The sequence below is a fragment of the Nycticebus coucang genome, chromosome 9 (genome assembly GCF_027406575.1).
Source record: "Nycticebus coucang isolate mNycCou1 chromosome 9, mNycCou1.pri, whole genome shotgun sequence".
Classification (NCBI taxonomy): Eukaryota; Metazoa; Chordata; class Mammalia; order Primates; family Lorisidae; genus Nycticebus; species Nycticebus coucang.
This window is the reverse complement of record NC_069788.1, coordinates 67,451,119-67,478,222: the sequence shown is the minus strand read 5'-3', so window position 1 is coordinate 67,478,222 and position 27,104 is coordinate 67,451,119. Positions and strand designations below refer to the sequence as shown.

Below are 27,104 nucleotides of genomic sequence, written 5' to 3'. Positions count from 1 at the left end.
TTCAACCAAGGGGCTTAATCTGATCTTTAAGGAAGGGCAAAATTTGGATAAGGAGAGACTCCTCTGGTGAGAGGAGGCAGAGGCTATTTCTACTTGGGACACTGAATCACAGGCAGCAGATCTTTTCTTTAGGAGGCAACGCTGGGACTCCAGAAAGTCGCCTGGTCTTGGTCTCCATTTTCTCATGTTTGAAGGCCAGGTGTTAAACTTCTACCATCTTGGCGGCGCACAGTGACTCACACCTACATCCTAGCATGCTGGGAGACTGAGGCAGGTGGATCCAATGAGCTCAGTAGTTCAGACACCAGACCGAGCAAGAGCAAGACCCCTGTCTCTATTAAAAATAGAAAAATGAGTTGAGCATCATGGTGAGTTTCTGTAGTCTCAGCTACTTGGGGGGCTGAGACCAGAGTACCAAACTCAAGAATTTGAGTTTGCTGTGAGCTATGAGCCATGGCACTCAACCCTAGGGTGACTGAGTGAGACTCTGTCTCAATAAAATACAATAAAATAAACTCCATCATCTCTAATGTTCTTACCAGTTTTAAATTTCTTTGGTATTTTGTAAAAAATATTATAGTATTTTAAATCATTAAAGAGAGTTATAGTTATAGTTTCATTTTTATAGCATATTGTCAGTCACATCTTTGCCTTATTTAACACTGAGTCCTTGTGAGGATTGCAATAGCTAATTATAACACTAAAACTGCAGACAAACAGGGTTTATTTACAGCAATATTTTTGATAGTAGCACTTTGAAGGCCTTGTGTAAACAAAACAGATTTCATGGATTAGCAATGTGTACAGTAAAAATGTGGAAGAAACACAAATGTTAAGTTTTAGATAGATCTATAAAACAGAGATTAAAGGCTCTATCTAGGAAGCTATGCCTATAAATAGCAAAAAAATAAGAATTTAAGAATGAAAATGATACATTAAGTGTAAAAATCAGAGATATTACAGAAAGAAGAATGAGAGAAAGAAACAAAATTTTGTTGAAATTTGTCTGATGGCTCAGTTATGCCTAAAAAAGGAAGTTCCAGAGCTTGGTGATCATCTTCAGTTTTGCCTGAATAAGAATAAAATCAGAAAGAAGTGAAACTTTGAAGTTGTCCTCAGTAAGAACTGAGGCCCCTTGCATGCATGATTTAATAGTCTGCTTTAACTGCAGTAGTCTATAAAGCTATAAAAATATATTCAATCATTATTATTCAGTACAAGTAATTTTAAATCTTTAAAAGTATTTTGATGGTATTTTTGATATTTCTAAAGGTGTAAATCTACATTTAAATTCAAGTGCAAAAGTTTATGGTTTCGTTAACATAGTGATCCTCAACAAGATCTTCTCCAGAGACTGTAGGTATAAAAAATATTAATAAGACTGTATGTATATTAATAAGTCCATATGTATATTAAAATACAGTATAATATAAATTTTCATGCTCTTTAACTCCCTCCTGAACCTTGACTATTTTCTAATTGACTGGGAAGTCTGTTATTAAAGAATCCCAAGTTAAATGTTGTCGTTTCACATTAAAATGTGTTATTGATTTTTCTTATTTCATTTCTTGTTGTTACTGGACCCATATCCGGTAAGACAGCAAAAGGGCTCTGACATCTGAAGGAGGGTAAGGATAATAGAAAATAGCTAAGTTTTGGAAATTCTTTCCTAAAAAAAATGAATTAATCAGCATATAATTTGTTAAAGGATAAATTCTAGACTAGATAACCTAGCATTTTATTCAGATACAAGTAAAACATTACACAAAGGAGGTGGACTCATTTTATTTAAAAAAAAAAATCAGACCTAGTTTTCCTATCCTAAAGCATATTTGTGTCTGCTAGCAGACAAGTACAGGTAATTGCCTCCAGGTGTTTGCCTGCAGGAAGTCATTGAAATTCAGTGCTAGTAATGGCAGTTTTCTCAGCAGCAAAAACTCACCTGCAGGAACCTCACAGGCACAGGTATATTTTGGAATAGCAATGCCAAGTTAGCTGAAAGATGTAGACCTGCACTGCCCAGTTTACAGGGCACAGATAAAGTAAAACAAGAATAAGGACACATGTTTGAACTATTAACAAAAATTTAAGTTGAAAAAATTTTTCATTGGCTTTTTAAAAATGTTTTAAAAATCATTTCCTATTCTTTAATTTTTGCTCATTCATAGTAACTGCCTAGCAGGCATTTTTTTTTCCCCTCCCACACAAAATAAGAATTACAAGAATAATTACACTTTTCTTAAAAGTTTCTGTTTTCACAGACGCTCATGTTTGAAAATAATTTATGATTAAACAATAATCCAGATCTTTTCCCCACTGTCAGTAGATACCATAAGACATTTAATTAAAAATGGTAGATTAATCATTAGCATTTAGCTCAGTGCTATCGCTCAGATGACAATAATATTTTTGAAAGACACAACTTGCAAAGACAAAATAACAAGAATGGAGACAACAGCAACAGAAATTTGGATGCTGCAAGTGTGCCTGAGAAAGCTGAATCCTCAGCCAACTGCTGAAAGAACTGAGAAGCAGTCTGATTTTTTTTTTTTTTTTTAATTTCAGTTAAAGACCCAAGAAGGCATACCATCAGATATCTCTGGAAGGTCTATTGGTAGTGGGGGGCGTTAAGAAGCAGCTGGACTCTGGATCCACTCCCCGACTCCATGCAATGAACTACTCAACTTAACAGAAGACCTAAGAGATCTATGTTCTGGGGACAGACGCAAAGATAAGTAGTAAAAACAGGGGGATTAGCATATATACTAAGTACTAAAACTCCCAGAATTTCTTGTCCTTTTCTGGTCTGGAACACTGGTTGTTGCATACACACACTTGTACCTGCAGATGTGTGCCCATACACGTGCACACCTGCCCACAAACACACACACATACCCGGCAGACAATTAGCAGTCTTTTCTGGGGAATTTGACTAGCCCAAGAGAAAAAAATCTGAAAATACTGACAATGAGGGCTCCACAACTTGGAAGAACAAAGCCTGGTCACCCTACAATGAAGTCTCTGGTCACTAAAAGCTAGTCACATACTCATCTTCTTCTTTTTTTTTTTTTATTGTTGGGGATTCATTGAGGGTACAATAAGCCAGGTTACACTGATTGCATTTGTTAGTTAAAATCCCTTTTGCAATCGTGTCTTGCCCCCCAAAAGTGTGGCACACACCAAGGCCCCACCCTGCTCCCTCCTTCCCTCTCTCTGCTCTTCCTTTCTCCACCCCACCCTCCTTCTTTCTCTCGTCTGATCAGCTTTTATTGTGCCATTCCTAGTAGGAGGAGGCAAACCAGGATCACTAAAGTCAAATTTTAATATGAGAGACATGGAAACAACTGTCAGGAAACAGCAATGGGAGCAAACAGAGACTGCAGGTGAGAATGCAATTTAAAAACTATTATTAATACATCCAGATAAAACATTGCACATGTAAGACAAGAAAGGGAGGCTATTTTAGAAAAAGTTTTTGTAGGGAAGAGAAGGGCTTTGAAATAGTTAAAACTAGAATTGTGACAATTGTGTAAAAAAATTGAGTAGAAAAGTGGGAAGATCAATTGGAGAAAATCTTTCAAAAGTGAAGCAAAAATAGAAAATAAGGGCTATAAAAGATAAGAAAAAATAGAGGACATTAAATATGGAGGCCCAACATATAGGAGGCCCAACATCTGTAGGATAGGAGTTCCACAAAGGAGAACTTGGAAATAGAGATGAGGAAATGATCAGTGAAACAATTCAAGAATATTTCCCCAAATAAATAAGCATGAATTTTTAGATCAAAGTTAATCATAGAGAGCCCAGAGATGATGAAAACCAGCACCAGAGATGATAAAAACTTTTTAAAATATGGCATTGGGAAATTTCCAAACTCTGGGATAAAGAGAGTATGTTGTGAGTTTCTAGAAAGAAGAGACTTCACACTAAGAATCAACATTCAGAGTGGCATGACTTTTGTTAAATATTAATAGCAATGCTGGAAGCTAGAACGCAATGAATGTAAACATCTTCAAAAGTCTGTGAAAAAATTCTTTTCATCCTAGAATTCTCTATCCAGCCAGACTATAAATTAAACGCAAAGGTAGAATAAAGGCATTCTCAGATTTACAAGGTCTCAAAATTCCTTGTTTTCTGTGGGTCCTTTCTTAGGAAGCACATGGAATATGGGCACCTCCAAAGTGAAGGAATAAACTCTGAAAGGAAAGCAGGGGATGCAGGAAAGTGTGCCCCGTGTGAGAAACAGTCTAAGACAGTCCCCAGGATGATGGTGAAGGAAATCCCATGAAAACTGGTGAGTTGGCCTAAGATGTGAATCTCAAGAGCACAAGTCAAAATACTCTAGAAGAGAACTATTTGGATAAGACACAATTAATACTATGTCAGGAGAATTTGAATGTATTGAGATGATATTTACCCATATTAGGCTGATGGGTAATAAGTGCAATCATGCATTGCTTAATAATGGAGAAATATGTCATTAGGCGATTTTGTCTCTATGTAAAGATCATGGAGTGTGCTGACACAAACCAAGATGGTGCAGCCTACTGCTCACCCCGGCTGGCTCCTGGGCTCCAAACCTGCAATAGCATGCCACTGTACTGAATACTGAAGGATTCTAACACAATGGTAAGTATCTGTGTATCTAAACATATCTAAATACAGAAAAGGTATAGTAAAAATACCGCATAAAAGATTTTTAAAATGGTATACCTGCATAGGACACTTACCCTGAATGGAGCCTGTGGGATGGGATGAGTCAGTGGGTGAATGGTGAGTGACTGTGAAGGCCTGACGGACACTGCTAGGCACTACTAGACTTCATAAACACTGTACATTTAGGCTATACATTTATTTTTTTAATTTCTTTTTTCAATGATAAGTTAATCCTATCTTACCGTAACCTTTTCCTTCATAAACTTAAGTTTTTTCAACTTTTTAATTTTTTTTAGACAGAGTCATGCTCTGTCACCCCAGGTAAACTGCCATGGTATCATCATAGTCCACTGCAACCTCAAACTCCTGGACTCTAGTAATTCTTCTGCCTCAAACTCCCACGTAGCTGGGACCATTAGCGTGTGCCATGATACCTGCTTTATATTTCTATTTTTAGTAGAGATAGGGACACTCAATCTTGCTCAGGCTGGTCTCAAACTCCTGAGCTCAAGCAATACTCCTGCCTCAACTTCCCAGAGTGCTAGGATATAGGCATGAGCCATCATGTCCAGCCAACTTTTTGACTCTTACAGTAATACAGCTTAAAACACAAACACATTGTACAGCTGTACAAAAATATTTTTATATACTTATTCTATCAGCTTTTTCTATTTTTCAATTTCTTTTTTTCTTTACTTTTTAAACATTTTTATTTAAAACTAAGACTAAAACACACAAATCAGCCTTGCATACAAAGGTTCAGCATCAAGTCAACACTAGGTAGCCAGGTGCTAGGCTTGCACCTGTAATCCTAGCACTCTGGGAAGCTGAGGCAGGTGGATTGCCTGAGCTCAGGCAATTGGAGACCAGTTGGAGACCAGCCTGAGCAAGAGCAAGATCCTGTCTGTACTAAAAATAGAAAAAATTAGCCAGGCATTGTAGTCCCAACCTATAGTCCCAGCTATAGGAGGCTGAGGCAAGAGAATCACTTGAGCCCGAGTTTAAGGTTGTTATGAGCTATGATGCTATGGCACTCTATCCAGACCGACTAAGTGAGAGTGTGTCTAAAAAAAAAAAAAAAATCAATAAAAATAAATAAATAATAAAAATAAACAAACCATATACACAAACTAAGCAATTATTTTCTCCAGGAAAACACACAGAAGAGGAAAAATGACCATAATATATTATATGGCTTAGTTGTGACTAGCATTCATGATAACATACATGGGTCATCCAGTCACCAGTAAATAGTGACTGCTGACCCAACCAGAAATATAATCTCTGTGAGGCACTGAGGGAGTGCACCTGTGACCCTGTGTGCTGGGGACAGACAGCGGCCATGAAAGAGAGCTAAAGCTCCATGTTTCCGGGTGAGAGGGCAATAGATAACGCCTAAAATTGAAAAGTCAAAAATTAGCAACACACGTTATTTAGAGATACAAATATAAATTTTAAACAACTGGTTCAAAGACTTGAAAACATTTGTGTCTAGGGAGGAGGAAAAGGGGAGAGGGGAGATGGCAAGTAACAACTTTTCTCCTTACAAATATGACTCTTTAAACTTTGGTGGAAAATTACGAATTGATTTAAATAAACAAAAAAAGCACAACAAAACTTCCAGGTTAAAAGGTAGACTCCTAAAATCTTTGGGTGAATTATTATAGGGAATATGGCAGATAACTTAGCTGATGATAATTATATCTCTCTACTTACACGTTCATTCACATAGCCATGCTGTATTCATGAAGCCATTTATTGAATGACTACTTCATGCAAAGTTTCATGGAAAAGGTAAAATGAATAAACCATACTATTTTCTTACTGCTTGCAAATGGCATGAAATATATTGAAAAACATGAAAATATGTTTGCTTACATGAATAAATGAAAAAATGACAAGCATAGGGAAAGGAATTACATATGACAATAAATCCAGAAGTTTTCTTCCTGGATGCAATAATTTGAATTTAGCGTTGAAGGAAGAAGTAGAGTAGGTAAATGGCATTACCATGAGAAAAATCATAGAGAAAGGATGGTTGTACGTGAATGGTTGCAATTCATCCAGGGTAATGAAGAAAAAGAATGGTGATGTTGATTCCAAGAGAGCAGGCATCTTGTGTGGCTTACTTGTCACCTAAACATTACCTGCCACCCAATAGAGGCTTAATAAACATTTGTCCAGTGAATGAATGGATAAAATAGAAAAAATAAGTTAGGAGCTGATAATACAGGGCTTTGAATTCCACATAAAAAAAATTTAGAATTTAGGTTGTAAGTAAATAGGAAAATATTTGTGGAGAGACTTGTCATGGTTCTAATTTTGATAGCTGAGTTGAGGATAAATGCAAACATGGAAGATGTAGGTCCGTTAGGAGAAAACGAAATAATACAGGTCTGTACTTTATCCATTAGCCACTAGTTATTGCAGAAGTTAGCCAGGATGTTACGGGAATCTATTAAAGTTAGGAAAATCACAGTATATCAGTATATCAGTAAACAGTATATATCTTGTTTCTGTCCATTAGTGGGTACAAAAGTATGGACAAGTCATATAACCTCTTTAATTTCTTTAGCACAAGAATCAGCAGGGGTTTTTTTTATGCATAGAAGGTTTTTTGCTTTTTAAAATATACCTATTATCTAAAATGTGAATGTTCTGGTGTGTGGCCTGTTGGTAGTTGGGTCACACAGCAGAAGGCGAGCAGTGGGCAAGTGAGCAAAGCTTCATCTGTATTTACAGCCACTCCCTATGGCTCACATCACCTGTCAGATCAAGGATAGCATTAGACTCTCTCGGGAGAGCAAACGTTACTGTAAACGCACATACAAGCCATCTAGATTGTGTTCTCCTTATGAGAATCTAACACCTGATGACCTGAGGTGAAGCAGAGGACATAAGCAACACATTTTGGGTGTCACCGTCTCCCATCCCCCCAAGATGGGACCATTAGGTTGTAGGAAAACAAGCTCAGGGCTTCCACTGATTCTGCATTATGGTGAGTAGTGCAAATATTTCATTAGGTTTACAATGTAATAAGATGTAAAGTGCACAATAAAATGTATGTGCTTGAATCACCCCTAAACTCCTTCCCCTCGCCCCCAGTTTGTGGAAAAATGTTTTTTCTGAAACTGATCCCTAGTGCTAAAAAGTTTGGGGACTGCTGGTCTAACTCAAGAATATGTATCTTAGATACTTAAATGCAGTATAAAGTGAAGCAGGGACAAAAGAACAGAAAAATTCAAGAAGGGAACATAAAACATAGTTAGGAATGGAGATAAAAATCCACTATGATGCACAAAATTACCTGAAAGCATTTTATAAGCTGTAAAGAGCCATACAAATGTTAGGTGTAGTTGACCTATGACATTTCTGATTTAGTGGAAACTTGAAAGACGTTACCACTGGGTAAGAGGAAAGGATGTTATGCTGATGCACAGGGAATGGGCACAGATGAAGCTTTTAAGAAGCTTAGAGGTTAAGAGATATCTAGAAACAGACTATTTACTGGGCTAGGGGACTGAGTTTAAGAAAAGCTTTTCTGAATCTAGGAGGTGTCTGAGCAGAGTGTAGTAGAAGAAAGAACAGTAGATGGAGTAGGAAAGATAGAGAATAAAGTGAGTGGCCAAAGACCTGGAAGACATAAAAGGGAGCACAGCCGAGGTGGAGCTGGGGGAGTTGGCCTTCCATGGAAAATAGACCCCATTTTCTCAAGAGCAGGAGGGCAGAGGGGGAGAATGTGTGAAGTCAGAAAGTGAGTGTGTAGTATCGGGGAGTTAAGGGATTTCTCAGTTCAATAGTTTTTCATTTTCTGAGCATGATTGCTCAGCGCTTCTAAAAGCAAGGTAAGTGGGTGGGTGAGGGAGGGAGTGAAGGGTGAGAGCAGAGCAGATGCGTTTCCAAGTCATTAGAAGGCAGGGACTCAGAGCCAACTAGGAGTGAGTCAGGCATACATTTAACCGAGTTCATTGAGAGCAAACATACGTAGTAATACAGCACAGTTACTGTGTTTATAACATGGTTTTTGAGCAGTTGTTTTTAAAAACTTATCTCACCAGTCTTCATACGCTATCATTATATTGCATGTAAGAAAAATGAGGCTGAGAAAAAGTACTTGCCCAAGATAATGTGACAAGTAGGTTCTTGCCTTGCATTATAGGAATTTAAAGAATCATCTTTAGTCATTAGTGGGAGGAAATCTTTTATTTAAGTTATGAAATAGGTATTTTTTCTTGGGTAGTTCCTTGCTCAGAAAAAAATAAATCAAAAGTTTACATGGCTAAGATCAAATCAAGATCGTCCTAAATATTTTGGAGGTTAATATTACAGCATGTATGTTTTGCACTGAATGAACACAGATTTCTAACAATAGGACAGAAAAATAACTTTTTTTAAAACCATACTAATACCAATTAAGTATTACATGTATTTAGAATTTCATGTTGGCACCAAAATCTTACCATCCCCTTTTCTGCTTTTCGGTGCTTTGATGGTTAATCATATCCTAAGAACAGGAGCTATCGAAAGCACAGGTGTTTAATGTTGACCTACTCCTTAAGTGACACCTCTGAGTTAAATTTGAGTAAAGGCAGGTACATTTGCAGTAAACCAGGTTTAGAAAGATTTACTACAAGATGAGGAATTTTTTTGTTGGAGAACAGAAGGCCTTTCTGGAGCTCAGTTGAGAGTAAAACGTGAAAAACTGGATAAGTGAACAAGATAGAGAAAAGCAGTGTGCTTTGAAGACATTACACCATAAAATTCTGTTGAGAGGCAACAGTTTTATAAAGGGTGCATACAACATAAATTAGAACCTATCACTTTTTTTTTTTAATAAGCAGACTTTATTTTTGAGCAGGTTTAGGTTTGTAAAACAGAGAGTTCCCATATCCTCCCCCTTTCCCATGAGCTCTCATTTTTCCCTGTTATTAACCTTTTGCATTGGTACATTTGCTGTAGTTACATTATTATTAGCTGAAGTCCATAGTTTACATAGGTGCTCACTCTTTGTGCTGTACAGTTCTGTGCAACCCACCTGCTTTTAAAACAACACTTTAGATTATATCATTGAGAAAACTGCTTTTGATTTATTAACTTCTGAGTGGAGGAACACATTCAAAGGAGTAAATAAACATTTTGATGTTGAATGTGTGGTATGGTTTCTAGCCAGCATTTCAGAGCTGTACTAGAAAGGACCACTTTTTGCATTTTTGTATTACTTTTTAAAGATTTTCCTGTAAGTAGTTTGTAATTATATATCAACATTCCCTCAGAGAAGTAATATTAAGAGACTTTTCAACTTTAATTTTTTACTGACATGCAATAGGTTTAGGAAAATTATCACGTAATTCTTGGAGGTCTGAGAAAATTATATACCACGGAAGAAAAGCTGAAGTGAAAGCTTCGTTTAGGGAAGTGGCTGAAGATACTGTTGATCACTTGGGTCGCACTGAGCTTTCATTGCCAGCTTGGGAATGTGGACTATATCTTGTAGTTAGAGGGAAGGTATTCAGTTTCTTCAGTAAGGCGGTTACATGACGGACCACAGCATTATTTTTAGGAGATAATTGGGTGGTGTGCCTTTCAACAGAAGCTAGGAATGTTTGGACTCCAGCCCTATCTTTCCCCAGTTGATGTCATGGTGGGCAACTGCATTCTTTCCTCAGACACCTTTCGATGTTAATATTGGCAGCACTACCGGGTGTCCCAGAAGTTGCCCCTAAAGTCACCATACATAGGGAAATGGGGAATTATAGCTCCATTTACAAAATATTCACTAGAAAATTAAAAATAAATTACAAAATATGCTCTACATGTTGCCCACCTCTTTGTAAAATTTGTTGTAATGAATATTTTGTAAATTAAGTCGCATTTAGCTATAATTTCCCATTTTCCCTATGTATGGCGATTTCAGGTGTGACTTTTGGGTCTAAAAGTGGACTGCAATAATCTATTGAGTGGCGTTTATCAAATACAACATGGAGTATACTTGCTTCTCATTTTTAAGAATGTGTTGAAGAATGGTGATGAAAATGTTTTTAAATACGTGACCTAGGACCTCTACATCTTAGGTGACGATAATGAAATCCAAAATCTTCTAAGTCTGAGAAAAAAAGCAATGAATGGCGTTAAGAGAACAGACCGCAGAGTCTTGGCTAAGAGGAAATCTGAGGGGATGAAAAAATGTTTAAAATGACATAGAATTTTAGGGTATGGGTGGTTATAAAGAGATAATTCTGATTTTAATTGATCAGAGAATCTATATCCAAGAAGCCATGTGTCAGGGCAATATAAACTGGAAGAAAAGGAGATTATGTAGCCGCTTTCATCCAAGAATTCAATGTACTTGTAATTATTAGTAGAAGGAATAATTATGAGTGAGTTTAAGAGGGCAGATGTCCAATCCATCATCTTCATAGACCAAAAAAAAAAATACATTGGCTTAGGTTAAGAATAAGTCATTCACTTCAAATTAAGAAGTGAAAAAGGAAAAGAAAATACAGCAGTAGAATGGCAAGCACTAACAAGTATGGAAATAAATGCTTATTTAAAAAGGAATCTAGTGACTATGTGAGGGAGGAAAGAAAGGAGTAGATAATGTGAAAACAGAAGAATAAAATCAAGGAGACATTACAAACCTGAGCAAGAGCAAGACTCTATCTCTATTTAAAAACGGAAAAAAGTAGCCAGTTGTGGTGGCACACACCTGTAGTTCAGCTATTTGGGAGGCTGAGGCAGGAAAATCACTTGAATGCAGGAGTTTTATGCTGCATTGAGCTATGAGGATGCCACTACACTCCAGACTGGGTGACAGAGTGATACCTGGTCTCACAAACAGACAAACCAGAAAACAAACAAACAAAAAGAGCCATCACACATATTGGAAGCTTATAGGAAAGGTGCTATGTAGTTAGATACTTATAGAAGTAGATACTTCCAGATCACATAATATGCACTCATTCCTCTTCTGTAAAGCATCCTAGGAAATAGGTTACTGTCAACCAATTTTACAGATGTGGGCACTGTAAAATGTCCCTTTGTATTTTATCATATTAAACATAGGTTGCTAATTAGCAATATATCTGAGATAGAATTTGGCTGTGGTGAGAAACACTAACATTTCTTTCCTTTTCCTAAGACCTTTAGTTTAACACAACAGAATGAGTCCTTTGACTTACCTGCCACACCACTGGTCAATATCACATAATGACTTCTCAATATTTCCATCTATTTTAGGTTACCAGAAAAAATAGTGCATGCTTCAATGAGATTTTAGTAGCAAGAAATCTATACTAATCAACATTTGCTATTATTTCTGCCACATCCCAGAATTTCTCATTTAAGTACTGCCCAATCTTATTCTGGCTTTCTTTGAATTTGTGAAAACAGGCACAAAATATTTTGTTGTGATTTATCACAGGGTGGCAGTTTGGCCTTTTGGGAATATGAATCACAGACCACTGTCATAAAATAACTTATGTTTGGAAACTTTTTGAAATAATAATTGGGTTAGGATAAGTCATTTTTTTCTTAATGAGAAAATAGGAGATTTCCTAATAAGCTCTCATTAGAGATTTGAATTTTAAAATTGTGTGAATGTGTTTTAACTGCATCAAAATAGATACAAGGTCATCAGCTGCTCAGAACAGATACCCCAAAGAAATAATTATTGAGATAGTAGAAAATACATTTGGAGAAAATTCATTTTCTCTGATTAATTAAAATCAGAATTATCTCCTCCCCCAGATCAAATCTTAGGTGATAGAAAATCATGCTTCCATAATAATAAAAATTGGAAAAAAAGCTACTGTTTGAGAATGTCTGATTTACCTTTCTGGAAATGACTTTATTTTGTTCCAGAGGGATGAACCATGGAACTCTCTGAGAGAACATGGTTGCGAAACTGTTGTGTGATCAGAGCTCAGGAGGGAGGGACTGTTTTGGCTGTCTTGTTACTATGTGAGGGATGGAATTTTGCAACCAGAAGGTTCCACAACAGTTGGGAACAACAGTTGTGTGAGTAGTGAGTAGAAGACAAGTGTGTGTGTCCTGTTACTCCTGCGCTGAGCATTACATATTGCCACTGTTCCAAGATTTCCTGCTTGCATCAATATTTTTTGTAATTACCAAATCTCATGTGCAAAGTCCATTAATAGCAAAAAAAAAAAAAAAAAAAGTCTTACAAATAGTATCTACACTGTCTTTAGGTCAGACGGCCATCTGGCTAGCTGATATGTACTATACACACATGCAGCCTTATTTAGATGCCTTATTATAACTCTTGTTCCATTTTCAGTCATCTACCATAAATCAGGCTCCACCTCGTCTTACAGAAATTAAAAGCTGAAATTTAAAAAGCACTCAGAACATGTTAAAGCTTACCATGAGCTATTATCCTGTTATTAGTGGCTTACTTTTATCTTCCATTCTCTTGCTCATCTCTCTTACTTGTGAATTAACGTTACTTTCACTTTTCTTAGCTTCTGGAAACTCCCTTCTGAGGATTCCTCTTTCTCCAACTTTTCTTAAGTTGGACTTTTGACTCTAGACTCTTGGGCTCCTTTATATTGATACTCATAGATGTTTGTGCTCCATGCACAATAGGAAACTACCAGTAGTAAATAGGAACTGCCATGAAAAGAAGATGCTGATATATGCAAAATCATAAATTTAATCATGAGCTTTTACAAACAGAAAATTATACAAAGTGGCACAGAATAGTGTAGCAGAGAGTGAAGGGAAGGAAAAATGGATTGTTGACTAGAAAAAATTCAGTTACGAAATTTGATTCAATGAGCAGGCATCTTCTGTATTCTTCTTAGGGCCCAACCACATCTTTAAAGAGTCAGAAGCTGGTGAGTTTGGGACCTGATGCAGTTTAGGGAAAGAAAGACATCAGTGTCAGAAGCAGACATTGGGAGTTCAGATGCATCTGTAAAAAGAAGAGACTTGTAAAGTTAGTGGAACTGGAGTGGTGGGGTTGGCAGTTATTAATAGGGAGGAAAGTTTACTTATAAGCCATGCTATAGAAGAGAAACTTGAAATACTTTCATGTTGTATTGCATCCTATCCTGTAGCCTAGTCTACACACCTAATGTAATCATTCGCCGATGTTGAAATATATATGTACAGGCACAAACACATATGTATGTGCACATATACGTGTGTGTATATACTGTACACACACAGTAATCCCCTTTATCTTCAGGGTTACATTTCAAGATCCCGCCAGTGGGTATCTGAAACCTCACATAGTATCAGACCTTTTATATATACATATGAAATGTCCAGTTTCCTTAGTACCAAGTTTGACAGTTGATATAACTCTGACATTTCACTTTGACACTTTAGTTTTGTTTTTATTGTAAGTCCATCCTCATTCTTTCAAACACATGTTTTGGCTTGTGATTATCTTTCACATGTTCTTTTGTAGAAATTTTTGTAAAAGCCTGGATAAGACAAAAATTCAGGTTATTTTTGAATATGAATTCCATTGTTGAACCAAGCAGCACAGACAGCTTGAAATATCAATGAAGTATTTAGGAAGGGTTTGGCTAATGAACGCACACTACCTTGATGGTCTAAGTAGTTCTATTCTGGAGATTTTAATCTTGAAAAAGAGCCATGTGGGCCACCAGAGACCAAGGAGATAATGATGAGCTGAAAGCTCCAGTGGAAGTGAATCCATCTCAACCTAAACGTGACCTACCAGCCAGATTTGATGTTACTTTTCCAACCATATTGGACCATTTGAAACAAATAGGTAAGATAAAGAAGCTGAATAGATGGGCTCCACATGAATTCAATGAGCGTAAGAAGAGAAATTATCAAAAAGCTTGCCTTTCTTTGCTGTCACAACATAAAGGCAAACCTATTTCTACACCATATTATCATGTGTGATGAAAAATAGATTCTTTTTGACAATCCCAAGTGTTTGGCATGATGGCCGAATAAACACGAAATGCCAAAACTGAATGCTAATAGAAAAAGCTAATGGTGTCTGTTTGGTGGTCCAGTGCTGGTTATAATCCACGGGAGCTTCATGAAACCTGGTCAGTGGATTACAGTGGATGTCTGCTGCATCAACTGGATGAAATGATGAGGCTGCTTGCAATTCTCTTGCAAGACAATGCTCAACCACATGCAGCACAAAGAAAGCTACTCCAACTACAGAAGCTGCACTCAGAAACCCTCTGTCATCCACTGTATTTACCAGACCTTGCACCAAGAGACTACTGCTTCTTCCTGGCTTTGAGCCACTTCCTGCAAGGAAAAGTATTCCATTCTCAACAAGCTGCGGAAAACACCTTTTGTGATTTCATCGCCACTCCTTCAGGCTTCTTCATTGGTGGCATAAACAAGCTATTGGTGGCACAACTGTGCTGATAGTTTAGGCACATATTTTCATTAATTGTATTGCTTCCTGTTTGAGATAATAATAAGCTAAATTTTTGGCTTGAAATTGGACATTTCTTAATGACCTAATATTTCTTCATCTATAGCAGCGTTTCTCAACCTGTGGGTCGCGACCCCTTTGTAACCATGAAAATATATCCTACATATCAGACATTTACATTACGATTCATAACAGTAGCACCATTACAGTTATGAAGTAGCAACAAAAATAATTTTATGGTTGGAGGTCACCACAACATGAATAACAGTATTAAAGGGAACTGTATTAAAGGGTCGCGGCATTAGGAAGGTTGAGAATCACGGATCTACAGTGTGGGCTTATGGTGGGGATTAAATAAATTCAGATAGGACAGCCCGGCAAGTCAGAAACTCTCAATAATTGTTAATCACTACCACCATGACGACCACTATTCCTACTAATACAAACGTTACTACAGTTTTTGTAACCCGCCTCCATGTCTATCCTAAATCCATCAGTGACAATAACTTTCCTTAAAAAAGACCATTCTCAGTCCAGATGTCTCCAAATGAGTACCAACTGTTTGCAATATCATATCTTAATTCTTTCTAAATGATGACTGAGTAGGCTCCTCTCTGGTTGCCAGTTGCCTGCCCGTTCTGTCTTTGTAGATCCTTATTAGAAAACCCACCCTTCCTGTTTGCCCAGGACAGTCCAGGTGTATGTCTTTCATCTGGGTATAATCTTTAATAGCTTTCCTTTCACTTTCAAAAGTGTCCTGGTTTAGGTGTTACGTGTTTCACATTGGCGTAGACTTTCTATTCTAGGCAGAAAGATCATCACACACAGTTCACTTGCTCTTACCTTCAAGCTGTTTCCTTCCCCTGGAATGCTGTTATTATTCTGTTGCCAAATTGTGAACTTTCCTTCAAAAGCCTATTGAGAACTCACCCTCAGGTTGGGACTTTTTCTAATACTTCTGTCCTCCCAACCAGAAACCTCTCAGCAACCATGTAAATAACTCTGTATAACTTTAATTGGCTCTATTTATAAGCTGCTTCTTCTATCTTCTTTTCCCTCTAGGTATTTTCCACGTGTTTATCCTATCTCCATTAATTTGTAAACTCCCAGAGGGCAAGTCCATCTTTATTGCTAATCTGTTGAAAAGAAGAAGAAAAAAAAAAAAACCACTCTTGGTTAGTGACGACGAGACTGCTAACCTCTTACAGAAATATATCCAGTCTCCATGAATATGCAAACAAGATAAGATCAACAGTTACAAGCTTTCTATAATGTGAGGGGGAGAGTGTGTAGATATTTTAACCCATAAGGGAATTATGGTATATGTTAGGCATGTCATTTTATTCTTGTCTCTTTAAGGCTGCAGGACTATCTCAGAAGGGAAATATTACTTACTTTCAAAACAGATCTAAAACTGAAAGCCTTAGGAAACATACAATACCACCATATTTTAAGTTTGTGCTATGAGTGGAGGGAAAACCAATCTAATTTAGGAGGCCTCCATCTAAGTATCTGACAGAAAATATCACATGGTCCAGCTCTTCAGGACCACTAAATGGGTGAGTAGTCCATTTCTGACTAGGTTAAAAAGGGAAGCCCATACTCCTTTCTCACTGTGGGGGAAGAAATTGGGGTCCCGCAACCACCTGCTTCCCTCTCTGGAATCAGCATATAAAGTAGCGACTATCTGTATATCGTTCTGGGTGCAGAGCCCAAAGTATAAACCAATGTAGGCGGTGCACTAGATAACATCAAAGCCCCAGGCAGGGGCCAGAAAGGGGGGGGGGGCAAAAGCTGCGGAGGGAATGAAGCGCCTCCCCCTAGCATTTCCTCTCACGCCCACTTCCAACCTAGGAGGCTTTTGGTTTCAGCTTTTGTTGTTTTTAAAATTAAAAGTTAAACCAGGAAGCTTTGGATCTGACTTTTGCGTTGCAGTTCGGGTAAGTTTTTCTCTCGGTTCTTTTGTCTGGCTGGGAAGAGCCTGGGCGTGGGGCACAGTTGGCAGATCGTGAGGGAAAGGTTTGGTCGCTGGTCGCCCAGAGGAGGAGGGGATTCGGCCGGTGGACGGGAAAGCCCGGCGCGCGCCGAGGGCGGAGGGCCGAGGGGAGGGACGGGCGGCGTGACCCGGCGGCCGGCAGGGAGGAACCTCCGGGATCTCCGCATGGCGGTGGCGCTGCCGGGAGGCGCGCAGGGCGGAGGGCTGGGGCAGCAGGGCCGCGCCAGGGGGGAGCCCGAGCTGGGCCGGGCCAGGTGGCCGCGTGGGAACTGGGGCCAGGGATCCGCGGGCGGGGCCGGAGGGGGCGTATGGGGCGACGTGGGGTTCAGTGGATGCGGCTCCGGAGTGGACTTGTGCTCTCAAAACTGTTCAGCAAGAAAAATGTATAGAGCTTTTCAGTGACATTATCCTCCCTCGAACCCCACGTCCCCCAATGGGGCTGCAGAAACGTTCACGCGGCCGGTAGGGATGGAGCCCAAGAGAAAGGGCCCCCTAGGAGCTCCCTTTTTTGCTGGGGCAAAGAATGGTACCGGTTCCCCCATCGTTCCAGGATTTTTGACAGTTCAAACTGCGGTTTACCATTCATATTTCATCATCTGGTTCAATTTTTACCCCCACGTTCCGTTTATTTGATACATTTTGAGAAACTATATTGAATTTGCCACAACACAGTTAAGCCGACACAATCTAGTTTATAGGTTAGCTGGATTTCTCTGTGTTCTGATATCTAGGAAATTGTTAAGTGTAGACAGCATTAGGAAAAGAAATATTTAGAAAATTTGAAAACTTACTAGGAAACTAAAAGTTTAATGTCAATTTGCTGCTCAAAAATAAATTGAAATGACAGATTTTGCCTATTATAATTCAAAAGTGCATGTATATTTCACCAGAAAGTTCATAGCAATGCTAAAACCCGAACGAACATTAAGTTGACAGTGTGTATTTCTGGTGTGCTCAACAACTATTGGGTTAAAAAGTATTAATTCAGTTAGCATTTTTGACTTCCCAAGTGGCATAAACTAGACTCATTATCAAGGTACCTTTATTCTGATTATTAGCGATACTGTCTCATTTAAATGCATGCTTATTTTTAATTCAAATAACTCTGTTAAGAAGTTACACTATATATTTTTTAGGATTTTAGCCCATCAGATATAATTTCATTTCATAAGAGAGATAGACATATCACAATGAAAATAAAAAAATTGCGCTATTCCGGTGTGGGATTAGCATTAGTATCCTAGACGTCATTTCAAATTTACACCGTTGGGTGATCCTTGCTTTTGTAACCAAATTTACTTTTTACTTGACATATTTTTAGCCTCAAAGTCGCCATCACTGAGCATTCCATTTTTAATAATTCCCATTCCGGTGCTTTGAACTTTTTTTTTTTTTTAAACTCAAATGAGCTAGAGGTAGGATTTCCTCAGGAAAATCTTAGGGGTCAATCCTAGCAGGAAAACCCTAGACGCCTTATGGAAGCCCAAGGGAACAGAACAATTCAAGTTTGCACAGATGGCCAGCTGTCTTAGTGGGTGTATGATCGTTAACCATTTTTATTCCTTAAAAGGGGAAAACAGTTTGGTTTTATCAGAGAATTTTTTTGCATCTTAATTTTTGTTTTACCTATTCCTCCCAAGTTCGGAGTGTCCTATTGAACCCGGCCACTCTTGCCTGCTTATTTAGGTGTATGTGTGGAATTTCTGAGCCCCTAACTACTGATATTCTTTAGGTCTAACCCTGAAAAACCTTCGTTACCCTGGTCCAGCCCCTCCTAATTTCTTCGCCATAGATTTCTACTTCTTGCTTCCTCTACTGCTTTCTAGCAGCCAGAATTAAACTCTGGTTTATAGCAATTACCCCTCTTCCCCTTTCACTCCTCCCTAGCATCCCAGGAGCCGTGTCAGCGGCCCAGCGCCGCACTCCTACTTTTTTGTCCCAAGTCCCCTCCACCGTATTCCCCACGCTGTCAGGCGGGCAGGGAGGGGTTAATTGCGCTCGCAGCTACGGCTCCGGGAAGCACCAACCGGCTTCAGAGCGGCCTCTGGAATAACCTTGGCTTTCCTCGCACTTTTAATAGAACTTCGGCCACCAGAAAGTGGTTTCAGTTCAGGGTTAATGGGTCCCCTTCTACCCTCCAAACCAACACTCCACCCCCCTCCGGCTTTTTAAAAGTTGTTTTTCAAAGTTAATGAGTTTCAAGTTTCACAATGACTTTCCCCTTCCTTCTACGCGTTGCTGAGGAAACCCCCTTGGGGGCCCCCCTCCCCTGTGCCTCCCCTTCCCCCATTCGGCCCGGGCGAGGGGCGGGGCTGGGAGACCCCATGACGTCACCAGGCCAGCCCACATCCTGCTTTAGAAAGTAAAGAGACGGTAAAGAGAAACTACGGCCCCGCCCGTCCCCGCCCCTCTCCCCCGACCAACCGCCCCCAACTGCGCAACCGGGCCAGGCCTTCCCCGAGCCGCGTGACCGCCCTGGCCCGCCCCTTCGTCCTCGACTGGCGCGAGTAGCCCGGGCGGCGCGATCTGGGCAGCCAGCCCCTCGCGTCTCTAACCCCGCCCTCCCCCTAGAGCAGCGCCCGCCGCCTCCTTCCGCGTCCCCCTAGAGTCCCGGCTGCGGCCCGGCGGGGCGGAGCCGCGGGTGGGTGGTGGGGACAGGCGTGGTCCCGGACCCGCCCCGCAGGGGAGACCTCGGGCACCCAGCCCGCCCCCAGCCCCGGGGCAGAGCTGGCGGCCCAACCCCAGCTGGGCCCCGGCGGCGGGGTGTCCTCCGCCTCTATTCCCCGCCCCAGCCCCGGCCAGGGGACGCCCCCTCTCCCGCCCGCGCGTCGCAGCCTGCGGCCTCCCCGCCTCCCGCCCCCGGGGATCCCCTGCCGCCCCGCCCACCCGCGGGAAAGCCTCTGACCTTCGCCCTCCCTCCCCCGCGCCGCCCGGCCCGCGCTCCTCCCGCGGTCCCTAAAGACGCTAAACGTGCCCTACTCTGTCCCCGGGGAGAGGTAAAGCCCGCGCCCGCCCGCCCCGCCGCCGGGCCCCGTGGCCCCATGCGCGCCCCTGGCCCCGCCGTCCGGCCCCCGGACGCCCCCTCCCCGGCGGCCGCTATCATGCCGCGGCCCGGGGCGCCAGCGAGCGCAGCCGCCTCCCCCGCCCGGCGCCTGCGGCCCCCGCCCGCGCGCCCCGCGCTCCCCCCCGCCCCCCGGCCCGCTCCCCTGTTTAATATTTCAGAGCTGGGTGGTGTGAACGCCAGTCGCCGGCCTTTAGTGGGGCTGGTGCTGGGGCGGCGGCGGCGGGGAGGCGGACGGAGCCGGGGACCGGGAGAGCAGCCGCAGCAGGAGGTGGTTATGTTTGTGTTTGGGGTTGTCAAGTGAAGGAGGGATCCCAGGCGCCGCCGCCGCCGTCGCCGCCGCGCGGGGGTCGCGGAAATTCCTAGCTGCGGCCGCCGCCATCAGCAGCGCAGCTCCGGGGCGGGCTGCAGCGGCCGCGGCTCCGCCGGGCGTCCTGGCAGCAGGTTCGGCGCGGGCTCCGCGGCGGGGGCGCTGCAGCTGGGGAGGGCGGCGGGGCGGAGCGGGGGGGAGCAGGACCACATCCCCCTCGGCGGGCGGGGGGTGTGCGGCCGCGCGCGCGAGTGTGTGTGTGTGTGTGTGTGTGTGTGTGTGAGCGTGTGTGCAACCGCCGACCTTGCAGAGGGGATGGCTGCTTGCGGGAGACACTTGCCACTTCTGGGCGCCCTCGCTGCGCGCGAGCGGAGCAGGTACGGAGGGACCCAACCTCCCCAGCCACCTTCCACCCGCAGATGCATTTTGCAAGAGGGTGGGGGTTGAGGGAGACCAGGCCCCGGTTTCCCAACCTCCCGGCTTTGTGGCTTTCTTTCCCTTTCGTCCTTTGCTCTAAGTGCCTGTTTACTCCCGGCCACCTAGGTAGTTTCTTTCCGGGTTGGGATTGCGCGCCCGCAGCTGTTGGGAAGGGGGCGGTGGGTTGGGGCGCGGGTCGGATCGGGCTCGCCTTGGGGTCGGGCTCGGCTAGGAGTTGCTGGCTGGAGAGAGGAGGGGGCGGTGGCGGAGCTGGAGGCGAGGAGGAGTCTCTGGGCTGCCGCGCTCGCCTCATCTCCTCCTCCCCATCTCTCTTCCTCCTCCTCCTCCTGCTCTCCGCATCCACTCCAGGCTCCTTCCTGAGCTGGCACTTCCATTCCCCCCTCCTCCTGGCATGCGAACCGCTTTGTTCAGTGCAGCGTTGCAGAGGGGTTTTCCCAGGCTCCGCCCTCCACATTCATTCATGTTTTTTCTCCTTGCAACTGTCTTTACGCTTTTTGATCGTGTCATGCTTTTGCTCCGTATGTAGTATTTATTTCTTTCCTGTAAATGAATGGTTTCTCACTCGTCCTAGTCGCTACACTGCTGTTGTCTTTGGAAATACCCACTTCCCCCAACAAGGATTTAAACGGGATGGACAGCTAGGGACAGTGGGTAGGCAGTGAACGGGGTAGCAGGAAGCCTTTACAGATTGGGAATTTGCATATTTTACATTTATGCTCTGGATCCTGCAGGATCACGTGATCAGATTACGATCAGAGTTAAAGCTTTAAAAACTTCCAAATATCCTGACTATTTAAAAGCTTTAAGTTTAACAAGGAATGTCATTAAGCATTCGTGCAATTTATTTGACCCTAGTGTGGCTAAATTCTTTATTGAATCGGAACCTTCTTGAATCAGTTGATGTTTCTTTAGTGCAGGGAGTTGAGAAACCAAATCTTTTATAGATCATTTAGCACAGTGGTAGATGAAATACGTAGTTGGATCATTATATTCTTCCCCACGTAGTTAAAAATTGCAGTAATTTTGTGCTGTGCTGACATATAGCCACATAAGGATAAAGTACTGAACTTAATTGTAGCCTTCTTTACCTTCTAGTTGTTTGCTATAATGAAACCATAGATTTCTAAGACCTTATACTAGGGTATTAGACACATTCTTCCCTATATAGGATTTCTGAGGGAGAATTAATATTTCATCATTTTTGTGTGTCAGGCAAAACATCTGCATTGTTCAGTTATCCCTTATAACAACCTTATGAAGTGGATTATATTTCTTAGTTTTACAGTTGGGAAATCTGATCTTCAGAGAGGTTAAATAATTTGAACAAGGCCACACAATTAGGGCATAAAGCCTGGCTTTGAGCCCAGTATGATATGACACCAAAATAACATGACTTGCTGTGTAGTACAGCCTCTTGAAAAAAAACAAAACAAAACCCTGAGAGTAGATATTCTCATCTTCTCTACAGAAATAAGTACTGGAAGTAACAGAGTCATTCTTAGTTGCCTATCTTGGGCAAGTTACTTTATTTCCCCCCTATTAAATAGTTTTCTTATCTATAAAGTGGATAAGTGATAGTTACCTTCTGAGTTATTGTTAAGATTAAATTAGGTCATGTGTAGAAAGTATACAGGCACATAGGTCTTCTTTTGTTTCTTATGTGGTGCCACATACAGCAGAAGTTTTAAACAAAGTATTCCATTCTTCCTTGTTTAGTAATTAAACATTGTTTCATGTTTAACAGGAACATAAAGAGCTTTGCTGATCTTGCAGGAAGTTAAAACTAAAATTTTAGCTGTAGGATCCTTGAAGATCTTGAGGAAGGGGAGTCTGAGCTGCCTGATTTGGGGAGATAGGTGATTAGGTTTTGGATCATTACTATCTTGGCATATTGTATTTCAGATCACTGTCTTCAAAAATGTGTACTTCAAGGGGTGGCGCCTGTCGCTCAAAGGAGAAGGGCGGTGGCCCCATATGCCGGAGGTGGTGCGTTTAAACCCAGCCCCAGCCAAAAAACTGCAAAAAAAAAAAAAACAACAACAAATGTGTACTTCAGGACAGACTAAGATATGCTGCAGTAGTAAATAACTCCCAAACTTCACTGACTTAACAGAATAAAAATCCATTTCTTGTTTATGTTGCCTGATCATAGAACTCAGGTGTGTGTTGTTGTCAGATTCACTATCTGGAACAGTGCTGGTCCCAAGGCAGAAGGACGGGAGCTCTGAAGGACTTTGTTTTTGATAACCGAAAAGCTCTGGAAGCAAAGCATGTCTTATCCACTCACAGGTCACTAGCTGCAACAGTCATACATTCCAGCTAAACACAGGGAGGCAGAAAATGCAGTGTTACCTTGAGCCTAGAGGGGAGGTCTGGAATAATTGGGAAGTAGCCATAATAGTAACTGCATTTATTAAGTGAAGTTGTTAACTTTAAAACAAGATGGATAAGACATGATTCCTGCCCTTATGAATGGGCACATGTACTATGTACAATCTAACCCTTTTGTAACCTAAAGCTATACTTTATTGTACCTGGTAATATTATTTTAAAACACAAAGTGAATTTTTTCCACTCTTGTTTGATAAAGGGATGGTGATTCCCTCTCCCCATTTTCTTAATGGGAGGCCCAGATGTTGGGAAAATGACAAGTCTGTGTTTAAAAGTTAGTAATCTTTTATAGTGGCATGCAGCTTGGTTACATTGAGTTTAGGTTAGTGACATGTTAGGCAATAACTTTTAAAGTATCTTTTTACTTTGGAGATAATAAAATGTGCTTTTTTTTTTTTTTTTTTACTTTTTCAGTACATGGATTAATTGATGTACATTGAGTTTATGGAGCTACTTTTTTGTGACCCGCTCTTGCTACAGTTTCTAAGAAGAAAAAGGAGCCCCTGAACCAAAGAAGATGCCTCGAACTAAACAGATTCATCCCAGAAATCTAAGAGGTAAGGCTGTACGTTAAGTAGAAGTAAGATTTGCAGTAAAATCTTTTAATACAGTATCTCTTTGGTGACAGGAATGGCAGTTTGTTAGATGCTGACCCTGCTCCACAGCGAGCTCGATTTCTCTTGTTCATTTCTATTTGTTTTGCACAGTTCTTGTCTTCTTGTCTCTTAGGAGATACTAATAAATATCTGCTGAATGAATTAATTGAGTTTGACAAAATTATAGTGCCTTCTCAACTATTAGCTGTGGGTATTAAAGGCTGAGATTTACTATTTCTTGACAGGAAGCGTATCAAGGAATCTGAAATGAAGGGTTGAATCTTCTTTGCCAACTGGATCATCATGAATTTTTCTGTTTTTTTGTTTTCCACCCCTTCATACTTTTGAGATTTATTTCTGTACTGCTGTATAAGTTAGGTTAACAAGATAAGAGAATTGTAGTTGGCATTTACTCAGAGAATTATTTGCAGAAGTCAGAGGCAGTTTGACTTATTTTCTACAAAGAAGCAGTGTGTCAAAAATACACATTTCACACAATGACTTAAAAAAGAGTGTTTTCTCCTTAACTGCCAACAGATATTTTAATGTTAGAAAAATAAGTTTCTTTTAGCTTACTTGTTTTAAAGATCTGTATTGTTCAAATTCATTTCATCATCTGGGAATAGTAATTATCTTTTCTATTAAACTGCATTTGGTAAGAATGTAGCAGTATTAAGCAAAGAACTACTATTAAAGTTTTGAGACAGATTGTTTTATTGTCCATTATTTCACTTCCAAGAAACATAGTCGACTACCTGCTTTGTGATTACCTGTGCGAGTTTCAACTTGCTGGGCTTATTGGTGTTGCCAGGAGGGCTTCATTTGTTTCCGTCTGTGAGGATTTTACGTTTGTTGATTTTTGTTTGTTTCAAAACTTTTGTATTGACCCATGTACATGTTTCCATGGCAGTTTCACTTCTTCAAATATAATCTTTCTTAATTTATTCTTGGTTGTTCTACTGTGGTAAGAATAGTTCTGTGTCTGTGCAAAGCTACAAGACTACATGTGTATCTTTCTGGAAAGTGCAAAGCTACAAGACTACATGTGTATCTTTCTGGAAAGTGAATTTTATTTGGGAAGAATATGTATACTTTGTGTGCGTGTATATACACATTATATTAGGCATAAAAAAGTATACTGGGATTTATCATGAAGGAATGTACCAAATTTGCGTGGATTTTAAGATTAGATATTCACAGGCTATGGTCCCATAAGGAGATGGAGTTATAATTCTTTGCTCTTTGAGGTTCTTTTTTTTTTTTTTTGAGACGGAGTCTTACTATGTTGTCCTCATTAGAGTGGTCTGGTTTCATAGCTCACAGCAGCCTCCAACTCCTGGGCTCAAGTGATCCTCTTGCCTCACCCTCCTGAGTAGCTGGGACTACAGCCACCAGCTACAATGCCGGGCTATTTTTTTTGTTATTGTTGTTTAGCAGGCCCTGGCCGGTTCGAACCCATCAGCCCAGGTGCATGTGGCCAGCACTCTAACCGCTGAGAGCTATGGGCACCGGGCCACTTGGCTGGATTTTAGAGACAAGGGTCTCTCTCTTGCAGAGACTGGTCTGGAACTCCTGAGCTCAGGCAATCCACCTGCCTCTGCCTCCCAGTGTGCTAGGATTACAGGCATGAGCCAGGCCCCCTCTTTGAGGTTCTTTAGTGAAAAAGTATAAGACTGATTGTTATATTATGACTAGGAAATAAATTTGGGGTATAAATGAGACATTTAGACCTGATAGGTGATCTGTACACGTTTTAGGACTGTGGTTTTGTTGAATTCAGTCTCTTCACCCTTGATGCATAAACCAGATAGAACCTTTGTTTTTGAGGCCTTTTTTCCATTTGCATAGTGCAGATGAATAGTTTTAACACTGACTTCTCCTTTGTGAGGTTGAAGAATTTTGGAAGAGACAAGAGGAGGACTTGGTGTGTTGTCCTAGGTTCCCTGGAGAAGGGTCTCTGGACTGTGGTGGGGCAAACTTCCAAGTCCGAGCTGCTCTGTTTGTTCTTGGTGAACTGACAGTGGGGCTGTGCTGCCTTGCCCTGCAGCCAGTCTGCCCTTAGTGATCACTCCTCTGTGGAGGGGCCATCCCTGCCACCTTCCCAGGTCTTTGCTTAGACTGGGGGGGACATGCAATAGAGCAGTGGTTCTCAACCTTCCTAATGCTGCAGCCCTTTAATACGGTTCCTGAGGGTCATGACCTATAGGTTGAGAACTGCTGCATTGGAGGAACCAGTGACTAGGGGGTTCCAGGCCAGTTCTGATATCATAAAAGGCTGTCTTTGCTTCGCCAGTCATTATTGTGAATATGTTTCAAAGCTTTAGCAAAGAAGAAGAGGGATGTTACCTATTTGAGTTGTACTTGGGTCTAAGGTTTCAAAGCCTTGTCTACTTTAAGATTGGAAGTCAGTGTGGAAAATACTAAGTATGAACCTTTTGCAAAACATGTTTTGAGAATTCGATGTAGCTGTGTTTCATTTTTATTGGTTGAGTGCATTTGGCTCTGAACCTACTATGAAAGTGAGAACTTTTTTCCCCTCCGAGAGCCAGCTTTGTTACATTGTGAGAAGTGCCATGGAGGGAGGTGGTCACATCACGGTCATGAGCCACATGTGGGGGTCTGAGGAGGGCCTAAGTGCGCCGGGAGGCTCTCTGCCGCCTTCCTGTCTGTCCTTAGCTGTATCACATGGATGGTGATCTCAGGAGCTCAGTCTGCAAAGCCAGCATTTCTGTGCTTGGTCTTCTTTCTGGAAAGTACCTCTTCTCCTTCTATTGCTGCTATTTTCTTATTCCATATGGGAGATGTGTCTGCTCCAGAAGGTTTCACCTCTTCTTTGAGTTTGTCCCCCATTCTTTTCCCTTCTCCCCTTGCCAAAGTACCCTCTTCCCCTCCACAAACCTACCCTGAGGCTCCATTGCTTGTGTTTGTACTTACAATGTTGCATCACAACTTTTCTAGTATGGGTCTCTCAGCTGGCTTCTAAATATGTCTGAAGAGATCAGTTTGGTCATCTGGCTCAACCAAAGAGTATTTGGTTTTGTTAACTTTTTAGCAAATGAAAGGGGAGAGCTAAGATGATTTGACCCATGAAATTTATGTTTTTGGATCATGATTAGGAACTGCCTCTTGCCACATTTGATAGCCTCTCATTAAGGAACTTGTGATAATTTTAATTGTCTGAACAGATAAACCAAGGGGTTACAACTAACTTTTGTTTTATAAGAAGTTTCACCAGTGGGTTCCTAGAGTTTATCCCTTCG

The 27,104-nt window shown here is 41.3% G+C and overlaps 1 protein-coding gene across 6 annotated transcripts in view; it reads left to right on the top strand.

Annotated features, from left to right (window-relative positions):
- Window positions 1–3,221: 3,221 nt before the first annotated feature.
- Window positions 3,222–27,104, top strand: part of HIVEP1 (HIVEP zinc finger 1) — a 169,915-nt gene continuing 146,032 nt past the window's right edge. Inside the window, exons 1-4 of one of the 6 annotated variants that reach the window (XM_053602464.1) lie at window positions 3,222–3,383; window positions 4,153–4,294; window positions 4,507–4,629; window positions 23,663–23,805. In XM_053602464.1, coding sequence (XP_053458439.1) covers window positions 23,766–23,805 — 40 coding nt within the window. In that variant the 5' untranslated portion in view covers window positions 3,222–3,383; window positions 4,153–4,294; window positions 4,507–4,629; window positions 23,663–23,765. Of the gene's footprint in view, window positions 3,384–4,152; window positions 4,295–4,506; window positions 4,630–16,875; window positions 16,993–19,989; window positions 20,045–20,287; window positions 20,554–22,650; window positions 22,714–23,662; window positions 23,806–27,104 lie in introns of those variants that run through there. The other 5 variants (XM_053602465.1, XM_053602466.1, XM_053602468.1 and 2 more) reach the window with 5 other exon arrangements.